The sequence below is a fragment of the Leuciscus leuciscus genome, assembly GCF_965113295.1.
Source record: "Leuciscus leuciscus genome assembly, chromosome: 15".
Classification (NCBI taxonomy): domain Eukaryota; kingdom Metazoa; phylum Chordata; class Actinopteri; order Cypriniformes; family Leuciscidae; genus Leuciscus; species Leuciscus leuciscus.
The window spans coordinates 15043050-15063716 of record NC_138739.1 but is presented as its reverse complement, the minus strand read 5'-3'; the positions used below and the strand labels follow the sequence as shown (position 1 = coordinate 15063716).

The 20667-nt window shown below is 40.7% G+C and overlaps 1 protein-coding gene and 1 long non-coding RNA gene across 2 annotated transcripts in view; one reads left to right on the top strand and one right to left on the bottom strand.

Annotated features, from left to right (window-relative positions):
- Positions 1 to 17270, bottom strand: part of LOC309476444 — a 247752-nt gene extending 230482 nt beyond the window's left edge. Inside the window, exon 1 of the long non-coding RNA XR_014198156.1 lies at positions 15470 to 17270. This is a non-coding gene — a long non-coding RNA (uncharacterized lncRNA). The remainder of the gene's footprint in view (positions 1 to 15469) is intronic.
- LOC309474902 (uncharacterized protein) lies at positions 9386 to 14545 on the top strand (the record flags this gene model as incomplete). Its single annotated transcript, XM_082137521.1, has 5 exons — positions 9386 to 9876; positions 10114 to 10446; positions 11465 to 11794; positions 12900 to 12971; positions 14514 to 14545. The coding sequence occupies exons 1-5, from the start codon at positions 9825 to 9827 to the stop codon at positions 14543 to 14545; spliced, it is 819 nt and encodes a 272-aa protein (XP_081993647.1). The 5' UTR covers positions 9386 to 9824.
- Positions 17271 to 20667: the final 3397 nt, after the last annotated feature.

Below are 20667 nucleotides of genomic sequence, written 5' to 3'. Positions count from 1 at the left end.
CTTACGCTAGGGGAAAACCTCTTTTCCTCGAGATATTGAAGCCAAAAATTATCCTTAATTTTGCAATAATGTAAAACGCATTGCAGCAGCATGCAGACATGGGCGAGACAGCTCGCGCGCCCATTGGCTGCTCTGCGGCAACTGCACCAGCCTATCGATAGAGGCTCCTCATGACGTCAGAACCAATGAGGGCGCTTCGCGCCCATTACGTCATGTCCCGCCGAAATCGGGTGGGGCCAGGGCTATAAATACGGCCCAGAGAGGCTGGTTTGGTCAGTTTTTCATCGCTGAAGCGAATCAGAACATGACGCATGCACGGCAAGATACGCAAGTACTCGTTCCCTCTTCTAGAGAGAACCGAGGTTACGTTAGTAACCGAGTACGTTCTCTTACGAGAGGTCTCTCGTACTTGCGTAAGATATCTTACGCTAGGGGAACACAATGTAAAACGCCGTGCGTGCTTGAGACATAACACTAAAGTCCCAAGGGCAGGTGCCCGGGGCTCATACAGTGCCTAATCACAAGGGACTCACAGAGAATCTGGGAAGAGGGGCTAGAATAGCATCATTCCTGTAATATTGAGCTCTGATAAGAGCATGTTATATCAAGTGTTCCACACAGCCAGGGCGAACTCAGCCTGGACTGGTAAATATGGGGGACTTACGTACTGCCCACAGAAGTATATAGGCGATCAGTGATCGACGCTCTAGCAGTTTCAGCATCCCGAGCCGACAGCATCGGGCGGGCAATACTGAAAAATTAAACCGAGAGCAACCTAGCTTGCAAAGCGGGAACCTCGAGGTTATAAAACCTTATAAATGTAGACGGGGAGGCCCAGCCTGCCGCCATACAGATATCTTGCAAGGCAATCCCACTGGACCAAGCCCACGACGAGGCCATGCCTCTTGTGGAGTGCGCTTTGACACCTATCGGGCATTGCAGGCCCTTGGATGTGTAAGCTAGCGCTATAGCATCAACTATCCACCTGGATAGACTCTGTTTTGACGCAGCTAGTCCCTTAGAACGTCAGCTGAACAAAACAGAGAGCTGCTCCGTCTGTCTGAAAACAGATGAGCGAGACACATAGGCTCTTAACGCCCTGACCGGGCAAAGGAAGCCTGCGTCCCCTTCCTCCTCAGATACCGGCAGGGCCGACAGGGAGATAACCTGTGCCCTAAACGGTGTGTTGAGGGATTTAGGAACATATCCGTGCTTTGGTTTGAGTATGAAGCGAGAGCCAGAAGAAACACTGTTTTGAAAGACAAGGGTTTCAGGTCTATTGACTGTATTGGCTCGAATGGGGCACCTTTCATGGCTTCCAGAACCGTGGAAAGGTCCCAAACGGGAACTGAGGGTGGTCTGGGAGGGTTCAGCCTCTTAGCTCCTCTAAGGAAGCGAATTACCAGATCGTTCCTTCCTAATGACTGGCCAAGCGGTGGTTCAGCGAACGCTGCTATGGCCGCCACATAAACTTTGAGCGTGGATGGGGTTCTGCCCTTATCCAGAAGCTCTTGTAAAAAGGAGAGAACCTCCGGCACCCCACAGCGTGAGGGTGAAGTGCCACTCGCTGTACACCAGCTAGTGAACACAGACCATTTTGAGGAATAGAGCCGCCTCGTAGATGGAGCTCTAGCCTGCGTGATCGTGTTTATCACTCCCGCTGGGAGGTTAATGGGTACCCGTTGATGGCCCACACATGTAGGGACCAAAGCTCCGGGCGAGGATGCCAGATCGAGCCGTTCGCCTGCGAGAGGAGATCCCTCCTCACCGGTATCGGCCACGGGGCGGTACTCGTCAGCTGCATCAGGACTGGAAACCAGACTTGGTTTGTCCAAAATGGGGCGACGAGTAGCACTGGGCATCCGCTCTCCCTGATTCGCTCTAACACCTGGGGTAGGAGCGTGACAGGGGGAAACGCATAGAGCGGGCAGCGGGGCCAGCGTGAGCCAGCGCATCCCTGCTCTTGGAGAAGAATTCCTGACAATGAGCGTTCTCTTGAGACGCAAATAGGTCTATTTCCGCTCTGCCAAATGTCCTCCATACCATTTTGACTGTCTGTGGATGTAAAGACCATTCTCCTGTCGGCAGATTGTTTCTGGACAGTCTGTCTGGTCCCACATACAGATGGCCGGGCACATGCGCTGCCCTGAGCGAGCGCAGGTTGTGCTGAGCCCAGACCAGGAGGCGTTCCGTCAGCCTGTGAAGGATTCTGGATCTGATACCTCCTTGGTGATTTATATAAGCCACCACTGACATGTTGTCCGAACGGACCAAGACGTGGTGTCTTTTTATCTGGGGACAAAAAACGCCTCAGCGCGTTGTCGACTGCCATCATTTCCAGGCAGTTTATATGCAGAAGCTTTTCCCGTTCTGACCACTGGCCGAATAACGGTCTGCCCTCGAGCAGCGCTCCCCATCCCGAGGTTGAGGCGTCCGTAGACACCACCTTCACACTCAAGGAAGTCCCCAGGCTTACACCTGACCGGTACCAGTCGGTCACTGTCCAAGGTTTCAGAGCTGCGACGCATTTCTGATCGACCTTGAGGCGCGCGAGACCGGAGGTCCAAGCTCTGCGCGGCGCGCGCTTTCAACCAATACTGCAGCGGGCGCATGCGAAGCAGACCCAGCTGAAGCACTGACGATGCTGAAGCCATGAGACCCAGCATCCTTTGAAACTTTTTGAGCGGGACTAAAGTGCCGTGGCGAAAAAATCTCTGTCATGCGCTGAATACTTAGTCTGCGCTGCGGCGACAGCTGTGCTGTCATAGACAGCGAGTCCAGATCTGTGCCCAGAAAAGATATTTTCTGACTGGGAGACAGTGAACTCTTTGCACAATTGACTGTGAGACCTAAATTCTTGAGGTGATCGAGTAATATGGTCCTGTGTTCTATGAGCTCCGACTGTGATCGAGCTAGAACCAGCCAATCGTCCAAATAATTCAGCACTCGTATGCCTCGGAGCCTGAGGGGTGCGAGCGCTGCATCCATGCACATCGTGAATACGCGAGGTGCCAGGGATAGGCCGAATGGCAGGACTGTGAACTGATATGCCTGGCCCTCGAAGGCGAATCTCAAAAATCGCCTGTGACGTGACGCTATTTGTATTTGAAAATAAGCGTCTTTCAGATCTATCGACACGAACCAGTCCCCTTGGCAAATTTGCGAGAGGATTTTCTTGGTCGTGAGCATTCTGAACCGTCGTTTCAGAAGTGCTTTGTTTAGTCGTCTTAGATCTAAAATGGGTCTGAGACCCCCGTCTTTTTTTTTTTTTTTTTTGGTACCAGAAAATATCTGCTGTACATGCCCCCTTCGCTCTGAGCTTGTGATAGGGGTTCTATAGCCCCTTTGCTCAGTAACTTCGCTATTTCGGCCCGAAGTAGGTGTGCTACTTCCTTTTTCACCGTAGTATCGATTCGCGCCGCTTTGCGTTGCGGGCGTCGACCGAACTGTAGCGAATAGCCTCTTTCTATAATGTCTAGCACCCACTTCGAAACCCCGGGTAGCCTTGCCCATGCGTTTGCACGAATGGCTAGGGGTTGAATGCGAAGCGCGCTCTGGTCGCTCAGCGACAGAGGGGCTTCAGTGTGCTGCAACATAAGCGTCGCGCTTATGACATTTGAGGCAGGGGGCGCGCTGATAACAGCGGGCAGATTGCCCGCGCTCGACTCCTCTGCGGTGGTCAATCGAGAGGGGGAGGGCTGGGCGAGTCCCGTAAGACCTGTCATGTCCATGTTTGAATGTGGGCGTGGGATAGCGGGCACATTTACAACACTGAGAGCATTGTCTGCCTGAGCAGAGCGAATGCATGTTGGTTTCGTTTTACAGAAACCTTGAGACATGCAGAACGTAGTGTTTGTGGGCACTGGGCAGTGGGCACATTTACCACATTTAATGCGCAATCGATCTGGGTCGATTTCATGTGTTTCTGTGTAGGAATGAGCACTGGGCATTTTGTCTACACTCATAACACCATCGGCCGTGGCCGGAACACCAGAAAATACACTCTATGGGATTTATCTGGGTAGCCGTAAAGCGGCGTTTGTGTGCAGGCAAGCGGGCTGTGTCGCCGACTTGTTTACTGCAGAATACACTGGAACAGTCGCATTTACTGGAACTGAACAGCGAGAAGTTGCCATAGAAACAGAGAGCGTCAACACGCTGGCGTTTGTTTGCAGGTGTGCGTGTATTACAATAGACTCGTCCACTGCAATATTGACATTTTCCAGAGAAATGTGTGAGAATGGAGGTAGTGACGCACGGAAACCATAGAAACGGTGCTTGGGTGCAGGCGAGCGGGTTGTACAACGCGCTCGTTGGCTGCAAAAATACACATCTGCAGTCGCCTTTTCAGGGAACTGACAGAGCGAGCATTGACGGCAAACATTTTTTTTTTTTTTTTTTTTTTTTGCCGGTAGACCTGGGATCGAACGCGGGTCTCTCGCGTGAAAACCTGAGAATCTGCCACTGGGCCACAGGGGAAGACTCAAAGGAATTTATATAGCGCGAGTATTATCAGAGAAACCTGTGTTTCTGTGTAGGAATGCGCACTGGGCATTTTGTTTACACTCATAACACCATCGGCCGTGGCCGGAACACCAGAAAATACACTCTATGGGATTTATCTGGGTAGCCGTAAAGCGGCGTTTGTGTGCAGGCAAGCGGACTGTGTCGCCGACTTATTTACTGCAGAATACACTGGAACAGTCGCATTTACTGGAACTGAACGAGCGAGAAGTTGCCATAGAAACAGAGAGCGTCAACATGCTGGCGTTTGTTTGCAGGCGCGCGTGCATTACAACAGGCTCGCTCACTGCAGTATGACATTTCCAGTCGCCTGAACTTCAGAGGGGAATGAGAAATGTGTAAGAAATAGAATTCGGCCCGGCCGCAGCGGGACATTATCACTCTTTTCTCCTTTCGCCAGTGACGCACGGGAACCATAGAAACGGTGTTTGGGTGCAGGCGAGCGGGTTGTACAACGCGCTCGTTGGCTGCAAAATGCACATCTGCAGTCGCCTTTCAGGGAACTGACAGAGCGAAGCATTGGAGGCATAATTAATCTGCCGTTAGACCGAGATTCGAACTCCGGTCTCTCGTGTGAAAAACCAAAGATTCCGCCACTGAGCCACAGGGGAGAACACAAAGGCTTTCAGATGCACGAGCATGTAAGAGCGTCAACATGTTTTCTTCGGCGTTTGACGCGTGAATGGGGCACAGAGGTAGCTTTCTTGTACGTAAAGAAAACTAACCCCGACCGTCCGCTTCCAGCCTCCCCTGTGAACGGCGCATTTTGCGCGGCTCGAACAGAGGGAGAGAGAAAACTAGCCCCGTGACCGTCCGCTCCTGACATCCCCTGTGAACGGCGCGTTTTGCGCGGCTCGAACAGAGGGAGAGCAGGTATCATCCTCCAAGCAGGCAAGGCAAGCGGGCGCACCGGCGAGCTTTGCGGGTTGGGGGGGGGGGAAAGGGGCGTCTTGAAAAAGACGCCCGGCTCTTTTAGTGCAATGAGAGTGTGTGTCGCGGCGGCGAACACACACACATACACAAAACACAGTAACAGAGAAAAGGATATGTACGCCGGAAAGCGGTGTGTGTCGCGGCGGCGAACACACACACATACACAAAACACAGTAACAGAGAAAAGGATATGTACGCCGGAAAGCGTCAGCAGGAACGGCGACTGAAGGCGGCGAGTTGTCGACCGGCAGCTTCAGATGCAGAGTAATCCCGCTGGGTGCTTGCAATCAGACGGCGCGGCTTCCTCTCAGGATCCAGCGATGCGTGAGCCCGCTGAAGAGATGAAAAACTGACCAAACCAGCCTCTCTGGGCCGTATTTATAGCCCTGGCCCCACCCGATTTCGGCGGGACATGACGTAATGGGCGCGAAGCGCCCTCATTGGTTCTGACGTCATGAGGAGCCTCTATCGATAGGCTGGTGCAGTTGCCGCAGAGCAGCCAATGGGCGCGCGAGCTGTCTCGCCCATGTCTGCATGCTGCTGCAATGCGTTTTACATTATTGCAAAATTAAGGATAATTTTTGGCTTCAATATCTCAAGGAAAAGAGGTTTTCCCCTAGCGTAAGATATCTTACGCAAGTACGAGAGACCTCTCGTAAGAGAACTCTCGGCGATCGGTTACATCCAGCAGCAGCCGATGTCCAACACACTACTGACAGTGAAGTGACGCAACTGACGCTGGTAGATCACGTGACAGTGACAACGTGGCGGATATAGTACGTCCAAATTTCATTCAATACAACCCATATTAATCCTTTATAAAACATACTTTTTTAACGGTGGCAAAGTAAGTTAAAATTTAAATGTAATATTGTGATCCCAGTCTGCGTTCCCGTCTTTATAGGATTTTTAGTTTAGTTGAAGTGTTTTCTGTTCCTTTTTTCTCTATTCTTTCCATGTTTCCCTGTTTGCCTTGCTGCCTTGTTTGTTACCACGGTTCCCCTTGTTTGTCTCCATAGTAACCCTGATTAGTTCCTGATTTTTCCCAGGTGAGTCTTATTTTGCCTTGTGCATAAATACCCCAGTGTTTCTCATGGTCTTTGTCTTGTGTTGTCTGTTGTGGATATATGCATTTGTTTTAGTTTCTGTTGTTTTGATTATCATGTTCTGGCCTGGATTTACTTCTGTTGTTATGTTTAAATAAACTTTCAGCTGCATTTGGATTCAACGTCCTGTTTTTACTAAACAACTGTTACAGAACACCAGACCAAATATGGATCCAGCAGTGAGACTCGTCTGATTTCGCCAAGAAACTCGCATATCGAGAACCACATCAGAGAGTTCCTGGACATTGCTAATATCACTGACCTCCCAGGCTTTGATTTGATTGACTTTTGCTATGGATTGCATAACGCGTTACAATTTACACTTATCTGTGATGGTCCTCGAGGATCAGTGAGTTCCTAGATTATAACTCTTAAGTGGAAGTAACCTTCCCCTAAACATTGCAACTAGCTCCCAAGTGCTTCAGAGTCTGATGGTCCCAAGTCCAGAGTCTGCAGCCATCAAAGCCGTCATTCCCAAAGCATCAAAGTCTGTCCTATGGAAGTAGAATAATGTCAAATGTTTTTGAAATAAAAAGCCTGTTGAATTGCACTACTTGAAAAAAAATAGGCATTGCATTTAACCATGCTTGCATTTTAATGCATTGTATTTTTAGTGCTTAAATTTTTATGGGCTGAAATTCAACATGGTTGAATATTTAAGCTGTGAATATTTCAATTAAAAACATTTCAAACACCTTTTCATTATTAAAAATTCAATAATCCATATTCACCTTTCATATTTCACTTCCAAAATATTCAAACTGTTTAAAAATACAACCAATAATATTCAACAGGCAATTTTCGGTCCATTTTATTTCGCTTTGCAAATTCGCTTCCACAAATTCAGTGGTTCAAATTCGACAGTAAATTCAACATTGACGTCCAGGAACTGCAGGAAAAGCAGTAGATTGCCGAGCATACTCTCCATCTGCTGTTAGTCGACCTCACCATCAGATGGTGCAAAAGCGCTTGTTGCTGACGAAGACATTCATTCATAAAATGAAAATGATTATCTGTGTCAGTATGCGGAAAAGATGATAAACACACAAAAGCTGTGTTTATGTTTCATTCAATAACTTCATTGTTACTTTCCCTGTGTATTCTACATGTCATCAGCTTTCTCTACCATGAACAGGATTATAATCGGTTTCCCTCAATACCTCATACTCAAGGATTTCCCTTCCGTTGATAGTGATATGAAAGACCAATCTTGCACCTTATTAGGGAAGTAGGCTGTAGGCTATTATATAGGCTACAGGCAAGAATATGGACTCAGAATATGAACTTAACGTGCAAAGTTTCATGCTGAGCGTTTCGTGATATACTGGCATAAAATCAACACATACATGTATGCATACGTGTATTGCATTAGCTTAAACTGTCACAGCACTTGCATATTGTCCTCCTATTGTTAGTTTAACTGTAAATCGCTTTGGATAAAAGCTTCTGCTAAATGACTAAATGTAAAATTGGCTTGACATTGGACATTTGCACATTTAGGGACCGTCTCTAAAGTTGCATACAACATTGGCATACACGTTTCTAACTTCAATAGCAAACTTAAATTTATTTGAATAAATATAAAAAATCCAAAGGGTGCGCATTATGCCTGACACTAAATGAACACTTTACAGTTGGTTTTATGACTGTAAGTCGTTCTATTAAAATGCTATCGGAGAAACGTGTATACCAAAGTCGTATACACTTTAGAGACGGTCCCTAAATGTGCGAATGTCCAACATCAAGCCATCTGTCTGCCAATCTATCACTGGGAAACGCTCAGCATTAAGCTTTGCGCGTTATTCTGAGTCCATCTGCTTGCCTGCGAGTTTGGTCTTTTACATCACTGTAGTCCATTAAGCTACGTTAAGTTGTATATGTCCAGCAGGGGAATCCTTATGAGGGAAACCCTAATAGCCTGCATGCAGCACATCGCCACAATATAAAGTTAAGGCAACTAAACAACCAAGAGAAATATATGTCAATCTCAAAAATGTAACATTGGATCTGTATATCCGCATCGGGGAATAACATTATAATCTCGTTCACGATAGAGAAAGATGCATGTAGGCTACACAGGAAAAGTAACCGTGAAGACACTGAATTTAACATAAAACAGCCGTCATAATAATCATAAATACACTTACATTGCTGTAAATGAGTTTTATGAATGAATGACTTGTTCTAACTGTTGCTGGTCTTCATATGGTGAGGTCGACTAACAGCAGATGGAGTGTATGCTCGGCAATCTACTGCTTTTCCTGCAGTTCCTGGACGTCAATGTTGAATTTACTGTCGAATTTGAACCACTGAATTTGTGGAAGCGAATTTGCAAAGCGAAATAAAATGGACCGAAAATTGCCTGTTGAATATTATTGGTTGTATTTTTAAACAGTTTGAATATTTTGGAAGTGAAATATGAAAGGTGAATATGGATTATTGAATTTTTAATAATGAAAAGGTGTTTGAAATGTTTTTAATTGAAATATTCACAGCTTAAATATTCAACCATGTTGAATTTCAGCCCATAAAAATTTAAGCACTAAAAATACAATGCATTAAAATGCAAGCATGCAATGCCTATTTTTTTTCAAGTAGTGCAATTCAACAGGCTTTTTATTTCAAAAACATTTGACATTATTCTACTTCCATACTGTCCCAAGGCGTTCGATCTAGTGTGGCAGACCCGACGCTGATGTCAGTGCGAGCAGGGACGCAGGGACTCATAGAAACGAATTAGAAGTGCAGTAAACTGAATCGTACATGTCATGCATTTGTCAGACTTCTCTTACAAAACAGATTTATTTTTTTTTATTTTTATGTAAACTAAAAATAGATCAAGCCAAATTTAGAATGAGCCTGATGGCTATGTTTTTCCTAGATCGGGGGAAAAAAAAATCGATTTAGGTTTGCAAACAGAACCTAATCGAGTTATGTCCAGTAAGCAGCAACACGGTGCTTGAGCGTGAATCACGCGAGTGACGCGACCACCGCCTTTGATGTGTCTGATACACTAGCCTACTACGAGAGAGATCTGCATGTCTGTCGTTGCTGCACTTTTTCTCTCTTCTCCTCTCTGCAGGGCGAGGCTCATCTCAAACGAGCCTAACCGCCCATCACTACAAACAGAAGCTGAAAACGACTTTTGTTTTGTACAGTTTAAAGAACGTTGGACGCATCACAGATTACTTTCAGTTTCACTGGTGAAACAGCACTTTTACATCACCGAATCTGCTGTCATTTTAGGCAAACATTGTGAAAATGCAGAATGTCTCAAATATGCGCTCATTGCGCATTTATTTACTTTTGTACGGTAAGACATTTTTAGATTATTATTTCTCTTGTCTCTTTAGGCTATAGGACAACGATGAACGAACGTGAAGCAGTTTAGTTCATATTCGACGGAATTATTTTAATAGGCCTGTATGTATTTTGCTTGACCATTATAAGACATTTATTTGTTAGTCTTTTTTCTGGTCAACGATAAAAATGAAAGTGAACGTGATTTGTGTGTTGTTGTTTGGCTCGTAACTGATGATTTCTTCTTCAGGTGTTTTTGGTGTTGGTACAGATGGAGAGTCGGTGTCTGTGATGGAGGGAGATTCAGTCACTCTAAAAAATCTTATAGAAAAAAAAACAAGAAGAAGAAATGATATGGAATGGTATTTTAATAACATTAGCATCGCTGAAATCAGTGGAGATCAGAGTAAGATCTGTACAGATGTTCAGTGTAAAGAGAGATTCAGAGACAGACTGAAGCTGGATCATCAGACTGGATCTCTGACCATCAAAGACATCAGAGCCACAGACTCTGGACTTTATGATGCATGGACCTCCAGCAGAAACCATGGCGGTGGAGAATCCTACTCTGTTGTTGTTCGAGGTAAGTTGTTATTTTTAAAGTCCCCCTAGAGTCAATAATTTTATCCCTTGAATAGACTGAATGTAACTCTACACCCTCGCTTCCTGGATATGGTTCATGAATATGCTAATTAGCTCTGCCTCCACTCACTCACAACAGCTCAGATCGCTGGATGTCGTTTGACTCTACAGTGAGCAGCACCGCTTGCAGAGATCCACTGGCTTTACTTTACTGTAGTAAATGTTGCACAATGGCAAGTGGAAATACAGGTTTAATTCAGGCATATATGTTTTAGCCAGAAACTGATACAGAAGAAGTAGTGGAAGACAGTATTATACAGACTCCTCTACAAGTTGATGTATCAGAATGGTAATGCAATTATGTATCGCTCTCTACAACGTCAGACATATAACAGTAATTAATATGATTGGCCTTTGGATTGACTACATTGTCAAACAGCTGATAATGTGTGTTACACAAACCATGTTCCTGTTCGCCATCTCAGTCTGCCTTCTAACAATCATCAGAAACACTTTGAACAACTCTGAACGTCAGTGGAGAGGGGCATTTAGTTCATCATAACATCATAATACACATCATATCATAATACACATCATAATATCATAATACACATCATAATAGGAAAATAGCACAATTGTCTGAAGTATTATCATGGATAACATTCATCAATGTAATATTCATCAATTGTATAATGTTCATTATGTTAAATAAGATCATTCAGTATATTGATAAATGTTTGTCTGATGAGTGAATGTGTAAATCAATGATGTTCTTCTGCTGTTTGTTTACATGTGTTACATTTATATACATTTAGGGGTGTGCAATATATAAAAAAATATAAAAAAAATGATGTGCTGATACCTTGGCTGGTTTAGTCCGGTCATAAACTATAGCTTTTTATATTCTTCATATTCATATCCTGTTGTGTAATTTTGTTTTGCTCATAGGGGCTTTTCTTCTTCTTCTCCTTCTTCTTCTTCTTCTTCTTCTTCTTCTTCTTCTTCTTCTTCTTCTTCAGGTTTGTCTGGTGTTGATAAAGATGAAGTGCCAGTGATGGAGGGAGATTCAGTCACTCTAAACACTGGTGTTAAAACAAACCAACAAGAAAATATTAAATGGTATTTTAATGACACTCGTATAGCTCAAATCAGTGGAGATCTCAGTTTCATCTGTACAGATGTTCAGTGTAATGAAGGCACTGACAGATTCAGAGACAGACTGAAGCTGGATCATCAGACTGGATCTCTGACCATCACAAACATCACAAACACAGACTCTGGACTCTATGAACTGAGTATCATTAATAGCAGGGCCAGCATCATGAAGAGATTCAGCATTTTTGTTCGTGGTGAGTCGCTATGTTTAAAAACAAGAACTGTACATTTAAATTGCATCAATAATGTAATTAGTTATATTTTAATATAAGTAATTGCATAATAGGTCCCCTTAAAGTCAAATTTGTAGAATTAACTACAAATGTATTTTAGTATGATATTAAACCAATTAGCTTTTCAGTTGAGTTTTTATTTTATCAGTTAGTTTTGTCTGTTAAAGATGACACCTCATCAAACAATCTCTGATTACTTTTAATTATCATCTATTTAAAGGTACAGTAAGTAATTTCTTAGAAACGCTGTTGTTAAAGTGGATCAGACTAAGCACACACTTGTAGCCAATCAGAGAAAGAGAGATGGCTGAGAGACATTACGAAAGGTCAGAGGAATATCATTGGAAAAATGAAGGGTTATGATCAGGCATGAGCTTTAAGATCCATGTTAATATATTAGAAAAGCTTTCCAGTGCTGGAGAGACCTAAGTGGGAAAGCCTGAAAATGGACTTCAAGGTTGTATTGTTTTTTCTCCATACATGAAACCCAGAACCAAGATTATGCTGTTGGTGTAATATTAGCTATAGTAACAGGACAGTTTTGAGTTCCATTATTTCTCTGGAGATGGTGTGCTGCTGCTGACGCTAACAACCAACTCTTGCTTATACTTGTTTACTGTATGTTCATTTTTTTTGTTCTTCCTTGTCGTTTCATCATCTTTGCTTTATTTTTCACAAAGAATAATTTTGCCCTTGCTTCAGCATTGCATGTTCATGCATTTTGTGGGCGAGGCAATAAAGGGATGGATGTGTTTGTTTGGGTTGATTTCAAACATCAACAGCGTTTCTCAGAAATTGCTTACTGCACCTTTAAATGCATCTGTTGTTTCATACTGTGTTTCATACTACTGTGCGTTTTTTAGTTCACTAGGAATCCAAACTCCAGAGGATTTGATGTAAAAACAACTATGCAAATTATGTTTTATAAGCACTAAAGGTCAACAAATGGGAAATAGGCTGAAAGTTAAGATAAGCATGAAGAATCAATTTTTATATCCACAGTTCTTGATGTTGTAGTTAGTTTATTAAAAAAGATCCTCCAATCATCTGTTGGTTTGTGTTTCAGGTGTTTCTGCTGCTGAACGAGATAAAATGAGAAAGTCAGTGAAGGAGGGAGAATCTGTCACTTTAGATCCTGGTGAAAAAAAAAATTATAATAATTTGATTATGTGGTATTTTAATGACACTCTCATCGCTAAAATCACTGGAGATCAGAGTAAGATCTGTACAGATGTTCAGTGTAATGAGAGATTCAGAGACAGACTGAAGCTGGATCATCAGACTGGATCTCTGACCATCACAAACACCAGAAACACAGACTCTGGAGAATATGAACTGAAGATCGGCAACATCAGATTCAGCATCATAAAGAACTTCAGTGTTACTGTCATTGGTGAGTATCATTAAGTCACTCAAATCAACCCAGTTAAAGTTTTCATTGTGGCCTCTTTGAAAAAGTGACTTAGAGATGATCACAATTATATTTTAATATTGTGTCCATCACCTTAACATGCAGATCAGGTGATACACAATTAACATTAAAAATACATACAATTATGAATGCTGTTTCCTGTTCAGCTCACCGTAATGCTGTTCTTCTAAAACCCACCATCATTTATCAGTTAATTCAATGTGATACAAATGATGACCAAAGTAGCAGACACATATATTGGTAAAGTTTTTTGTCTCAGTCACTTTGTTAGTAATAATAAGTCTGTCTTCAGCTGTTGTAGCAGGAATAAATGCTGTTGCTGTTGTTCTTGGTGTCCTGCTGTTTGTTGCTGCATCTGCTGCTGTGATTTACAGATGTGAGTATTACATACAGTTTATGTAACAAAATGAAAATTATTATATTTATTGTACATTTTTATCTTAAAAGCATGTGAATATTTACATTATTATTCTAATGAACCAAAGTACTGTGTGCAGGCTGTGAGATGAATCACAATCCTGAGGTAAGATACCATGAGCACTGAATCTCCCTGCATAAAAACTGATTCAGATCTGTGAGTTTGCAACATGTTTGAGTGTTTTGTGTAGTTTCTCTCAGAAATCATTGCATAGAAACACCAGTAATAACTCATTTTTCAAGACTATGCTTCTTCCATACTGTTTTACTATACAATAAAGATGAATACGTGAACACATTTTATGTTATTATAAAATTACAATAATTTGTATTGCTGTCATTATATAATCATTATATTTATTTACCATATAGGCTGTCATGACCCTAGTATCAGGGTGTAATATAAATGTTTCTTACAAGTGAACTCCCAAATAAAGTAAATGGCAATATGAAAACAAAGTGCAACTTTATTAAGAGAGAAGGTTAGAGTACCAGTACTGTATTATTCATATTCGCCAGTAGTTCAAGCATTTTAGATGTGCAGGCTGTTTAGGAAGATGGTTTCAACAAAAGATACTGTATTTTTGCTGTGCGGAGGAATGTTTAGCATCTTTTATGTCAAGAGATCAAATACATTTTCATGTCATGACCCCTTTAAGAGAAGCATCCCACAATTAAGACATGTTTTTGTTTTTTTTAGAAAAGCACCATGCATTACTCAAATATCAGGTGAAAAACAGCATTTCAAGTCTTTAGTATTTTTGTGTTTGAAAACATGAATCATCAGACCCATTCATGTCTTTTACCTTCTGTCAATCTGTTTTATTACAGGAGTGCTGAGAACACTCAATTGCCGGATGTGAATTCCTCTAATCAGTCTATGGCTGAGCCTGCCAATAAGACACCACAGTAACATTATTATGTTTGCTTGAGAAATTCAACATTCTGATCATCTTCTTCTTCTTCTTCTTCTTCTTCTTAAAAATGACAATCAAAACTTTAAGAAATCCATAGATTTACATTAACTGAATGACTCAAACTGCCAAAATTCTCATTTAAACTGCCAGAAACCCATTATACTCAATTAAGCTGCCATTATATGTAATATTTCTAAGCCATAAACTAATTTAAGCTTCCATTCTATCTTATATCCAAAATTCTAGCTTTTAGTACTTAACTACAGTAAAACATAAAACTATTTCAAACGTATAAGCTTTAAACTTAAGTTAAACCTATACTTCAAACTTCCCTGCTATGTTTTCTCAAGCCATCATCAAAGTTACAAACTTTTTTTATTTAGTTAATTATTTAGATTCTTTCAAAAAGAGAACACAAAGAGAAGATGAATGAGAGAAGAGGAACAGCAAACACTCACAACCACAGTCAGTAGTGCCACAATACCAAGATTACACTATTAGGTACAATACTGAAATATCACCTCAGCACCAATTTCAACTAATGCAAATTCAAACTAATTTGCTATAATTAAGTTATAAATTATAAGTCATTTAAATAGTGCATTAAAAATGTAGTCAAACTATATATATATATACATACATACATACATACATATACATACAGTACAGGTCAAAAGTTTGGAAACATTACTATTTGTAATGTTTTTGAAAGAAGTTTCTGCATTTATTTGATAAAAAAAACAGTAATATTGTGAAATATTATTACAACTTAAAATAATAGTTTTCTATTTGAATATACTTTAAAAAATATTTTATTCCTGTGATACAAAGCTGAATTTTCAGCATCATTACTCCAGTCTTCAGTGTCACATGTACGGAGCCCCTAAAGGGACGTGGTGGTGGAAAACTTTTTAGGATGGGAGAGTTTTGGTTTTTTTCAAATCTTTTGCGTTCCCTCGCAAAACTTTTGCGTTCCCCCGAGAAACTTTGCGTTCCCACGCAAAACTTTTGCGTTCCCTCGCAAAGATATTTGCGTTCCCACGCAAAACCTGTTTTGAGCTCGGACAGACACTTCCTGTTTAATGTCCCGCTGGCAGTGTTTCAGAGCTCCGTACGTTAATGGAGCGTTTATAGTGTTTGAACTTGGACTCAAATATAAAGAAATGCGGTCAGTGCTTAACTAAAGGAGTTCAGTGAAGTTGGCAATATTATTCCCTATTCTTGAACTTAACGTTGTTAAAACACAAACGACAACTATTTACAATTACAGTAACCTAGACAACGAGCTACAACCCAATTCTCAAGTCCAAATAAGGGGCCGTCTGTAAAGTGCAAATCTCAAAACCCTTCTGCACATTTTATATCATTAAACATATTCAATAGCTTCACTGTGACACACTGTACGGTCAGTACAGTGTGTCACAGTGAAGCTATTGAATATGTTTAATAATATAAAATGTGCAGAATTGTCACCAAATTCAGTTCACACATCACTGCTCTCCTGCTGGTTATACTACATTACTTAGTTTGATAAAAAATGCAGAATTTTTATGATTATTTATTATGAAATAAAAGCAATAACTTCACCCTTTTTAGAAATAAATATTAAATAACTTCACACTCTGTGAAGTGTAGGCTTACATACAGTGTAGGCTACAGTGTAATGCCATCAAATTCGGTAAGCAAATATAATGCAAAAGCTGCGTATAGCCAACCAATATAATTTGTGTAAAGAATAGGCCTACTTATTTTTTATGTGCAATTATTTCCCAAACTATTTGTTGTAGGCCTTTAACCAACATTAGAGCAGTGATGTGTCATGTGTGAACTAAATTTGGTGTGTTACAGTGAAGTTATTGAATATTTTTCATAATATAAAATGTGCAAAAGCAGTGTAGTATGACCAGTGGGTCACCATTGAAACGGAATTGGGTGGCACTACAGTTTGTAACATTGAAGTTAATGATTATTCTACTGTGAGTTGATGCTGTAGTCGTTTTTGGGTTATATTGCACTTTGCAGACGGTCCCTTCTAACTTGTCTCTCAGCCGCCAGCTCATAGAGATCAATATTATAAAGCTTGTTTTGATGACAATCGGGTTGTAGCTCGTTGTCTAGGTTACTGTGATTATAAATAGGTGTTGTTTGTGTTTCAACAACGTTTAGCTTAAGAATAGGGAAATTCGAATAGCCTATGTGAATATTGCCAAATGCCAACTTCACTGAACTCCTTTAGTTAAGCACTGACCGCATTTCTTTATATTTGAGTCCAAGTTCAAACACTATAAACGCTCCATTAACGTACGGAGCTCTGAAACACTGCCAGCGGGACATTAAACAGGACGTGTCTGTCCGAGCTCAAAACAGGTTTTGCGTGGGAACGCAAATATCTTTGCGAGGGAACGCAAAACTTTTGCATGGGAACGCAAATATCTTTGCGAGGGAACGCAAATATCTTTGCGAGGGAACGCAAATAACTTTGCGAGGGAACGCAAAACTTTTGCGTGGGAACGCAAATAACTTTGCGAGGGAACGCAAATAACTTTGCGAGGGAACGCAAAGTTTCTCGGGGGAACGCAAAAGTTTTGCGAGGGAACGCAAAAGATTTAAAAAAATAATAATCTCCCAACCTAAAAAAATCTCCACCACCACGTCCCTTTAGGGGCTCCGTACATATCAACACTATATAGGAAAAAAAATTCTGCCAAAATTATTATTTTTTTGGAAGATATCCATAGACATTTATTAAACCATAGCAAAAGTAAATTTCTTACTTAAGTTAATTTTTCATCTCTATTTTTTGTTTATTTAAAATAAGACAAATCTGATATTTTAATCTCCAAGATGTTATTTAACAGTTGAGATAGTTCTTTAATGCTTCACTAACTAGCAGAAGACACTAGCAGGGTTTAAACCCCAGTTGTGCAGGTGGGGGCATGTTGTAACACTGCGTTACAATGAGCCCCTATTAGAAATATACGGAGCCCCTAAAGGGACGTGGTGGTGAAACATTTTTGGGATGGGAGACATTTTTTTTTTTCAAATCTTTTGCGTTCCCTCGCAAAACTTTTGCGTTCCCCCGAGAAACTTTGCGTTCCCACGCAAAAGTTTTGCGTTCCCTCGCAAAGATATTTGCGTTTCCACGCAAAACTTTTGCGTTCCCACGCAAAACCTGTTTAAAGCTCGGACAGACACGTCCTGTTTAATGTCCCACTGGCAGTGTTTCAGAGCTCCGTACGTTTATGGAGCGTTTCATAGTGTTTGAACTTGGACTCAATTTCAAATATAAAGAAATGCGGTCAGTGCTATAACTCAAGGAGTTCAGTGAAGTTGGCAATATTCACATAGCTATTCGAACTTCCCTATTCTTGAGCTAAACGTTGTTAAAACACAAACGACACCTATTTACAATCACCGTAACCTAGACAACGAGCTACAACCCAATTCTCATCAAAACGAGCTTTATAATAGGCTATTAATTTGTCTCTAACCAGACGAATGAGAGACAAGTCCAAATAAGGGACCGTCTGTAAAGTGCAAATCCCAAAACCCTTCTGCACATTTTATATTATTAAACATATTCAATAGCTTCACTCAGACGCACTGTCACCAAATTCAGTTCACACATCACTGCTCTCCTGCTGGTTATACTACATTACTTAGTTTTATAAAAAAATTTAAAATAAGGTGTAATTTGTACGATTCTTTTTGTAATAAAATCAATAACTTCACCCTTTTTAGAAAAAATATTAAATAACTTCACACTGTTATACAGTGTAATGCCATCAAATTCAGTAAGCAAATATAATGCAAAAGCTGTGTAGAGTACCAATATAATTTGTGTAAAGAATAGGCCTAATTCTTTTTTATGTGCAATTACTTTCCAAACTAAGTGTTGTAGGCCTATAACCAACATTAGAGCAGTGATGTGTGAACTAAATTTGGTGTGTTACAGTGAAGTTATTGATTATTTTTCATAATATAAAATGTGCAAAAGCAGTGTAGTATGACCAGGGTCACCATTGATGTGTAAACTTAATCGGGTGGCACTACAGTTTGTAACATTGAAGTTAATGACTATTTTTGTATTTTTGACTATGAGTTGATGCTGTAGGCCTAGTAATTTTTTGGGTTATATTGCACTTTGCAGACGGTCCCTTTGAACTAGTCTCTCAGCCGCCTGCTCATAGAGATCCATTTAGCCTATATTATAAAAGCTTGTTTTGATGAGAATTGGGTTGTAGCTCGTTGTCTAGGTTAGTGTGATTGTAAATAGTGTCGTTTGTGTTTTAACAACATTTAGCTCAAGAATATCGATCCGGGAAGTTCGAATAGCTATGTGAATATTGCCAACTTCACTGAACTCCTTGAGTTAAGCACTGACCGCATTTCTTTATATTTGAGTCCAATTTCAAACACTATGAAACGCTCCATTAACGTACGGAGCTCTGAAACACTGCCAGCGGGACATTAAACAGGACGTGTCTGTCCGAGCTCGAAACAGGTTTTGCGTGGGAACGCAAAGTTTGCGTGGGAACGCAAATATCTTTGCGAGGGAACGCAAAAGTTTTGCGTGGGAACGCAAATAACTTTGCGAGGGAACGCAAAAGTTTTGCGTGGGAACGTAAATAACTTTGCGAGGGAACGCAAAAGTTTTGCGTGGGAACGCAAAGTTTTTCGGGGGAACGCAAACGTTTTGCGAGGGAACGCAAAAGATGTGAAAAAAAAAAATTCTCCCAACCTAAAAATATTTCCACCACCACGTCCCTTTAGGGGCTCCGTAGAAATATGCTATTATATTCTATACTTTTATTAATTTTATTGGGAAAACGTGAGAAAAAGGTGAATAAAGACTGAGAGTCAATGTTCAGAAATGACTAATTATTTATTTGTTTTGAACTATGTTGAATAGCTGTGGTTTCATGTGTTCATAGTCAAAACTCAAAAAAAAAAAATTATATTTAATTATTAAAAATTGCCATTATTTTATATGAAAAAGTTTTTTAATTGTATTTTATTTAGAAAATATTTTAGTTTGTTTTGTATATATTTTTTATTAGATCAGATAACATTTTAAGCTGTAATATGTCATGTTACAATGTACCCCACACATGTTACAATGTACCCCACCTATGGGGCATGTTGTCACATTTCACTTCCATTCTTTCGGGGTATGTCAAGAAAAAAGTATATACTGTATCAATAAAACAAAACCACATAATTGTACTAGACATGTGGGAAATTAATGTGGGAAAAAATAAATACTCTGAACCATAAGTAGATTTACACAAACTGAGAAAGTCAAAAAGCGTTAGGTTGTGCCCCGCTCTCCCCTAATGCAAAAGCTGTGTAGAGTACCAATATAATTTGTATAAAGAATAGGCCTACTTATTTTTTATGTGCAATTACTTCCCAAACTAAGTGTTGTAGGCCTATAACCAACATTAGAGCAGTGATGTGTGAAATTTGGTGTGTTACAGTGAAGTTATTGATTATTTTTCATAATATAAAATTTTTCACGTTTTGCGTGGGAACGCAAAGTTTCTCGGGGGAACGCAAAAGTTTTGCGAGGGAACGCAAAAGATTTGAAAAAAAAAGTATTCTCCCAACCTAAAAATATTTCCACCACCACGTCCCTTTAGGGGCTCCGTAGGGGAGACCGGGGACAGTTGCAACACTTTTTGCATTTCTCTCAATTACTCAGAGACTATTTGGACTAGACCAACCAAATTTGTATATATTAAACTTGCATCTGTCTGCTAATTACCCATACCATTTAAAGATGATTATATATGACATATCGTTCACAGTATTTATTTGAATGGAAGAAGTCAGATGTTGCAACTGACCCCGACCCAGGGGACAGTTGCAACACAACACAGGGATGGTTGCAACATGTTAAAAATACCTTAAATTTCATTAATTAACTTAAGCTTTTTGTCTCAATGAGCAAAGAATTCTGAAAATATTAACTGTTTTAGGCCTACTATAATATTATAGTATTATTTATTTCAATAATATTATTGTAGCCTATTATTAATTAATTTAGTCATATTTATCAAATAACA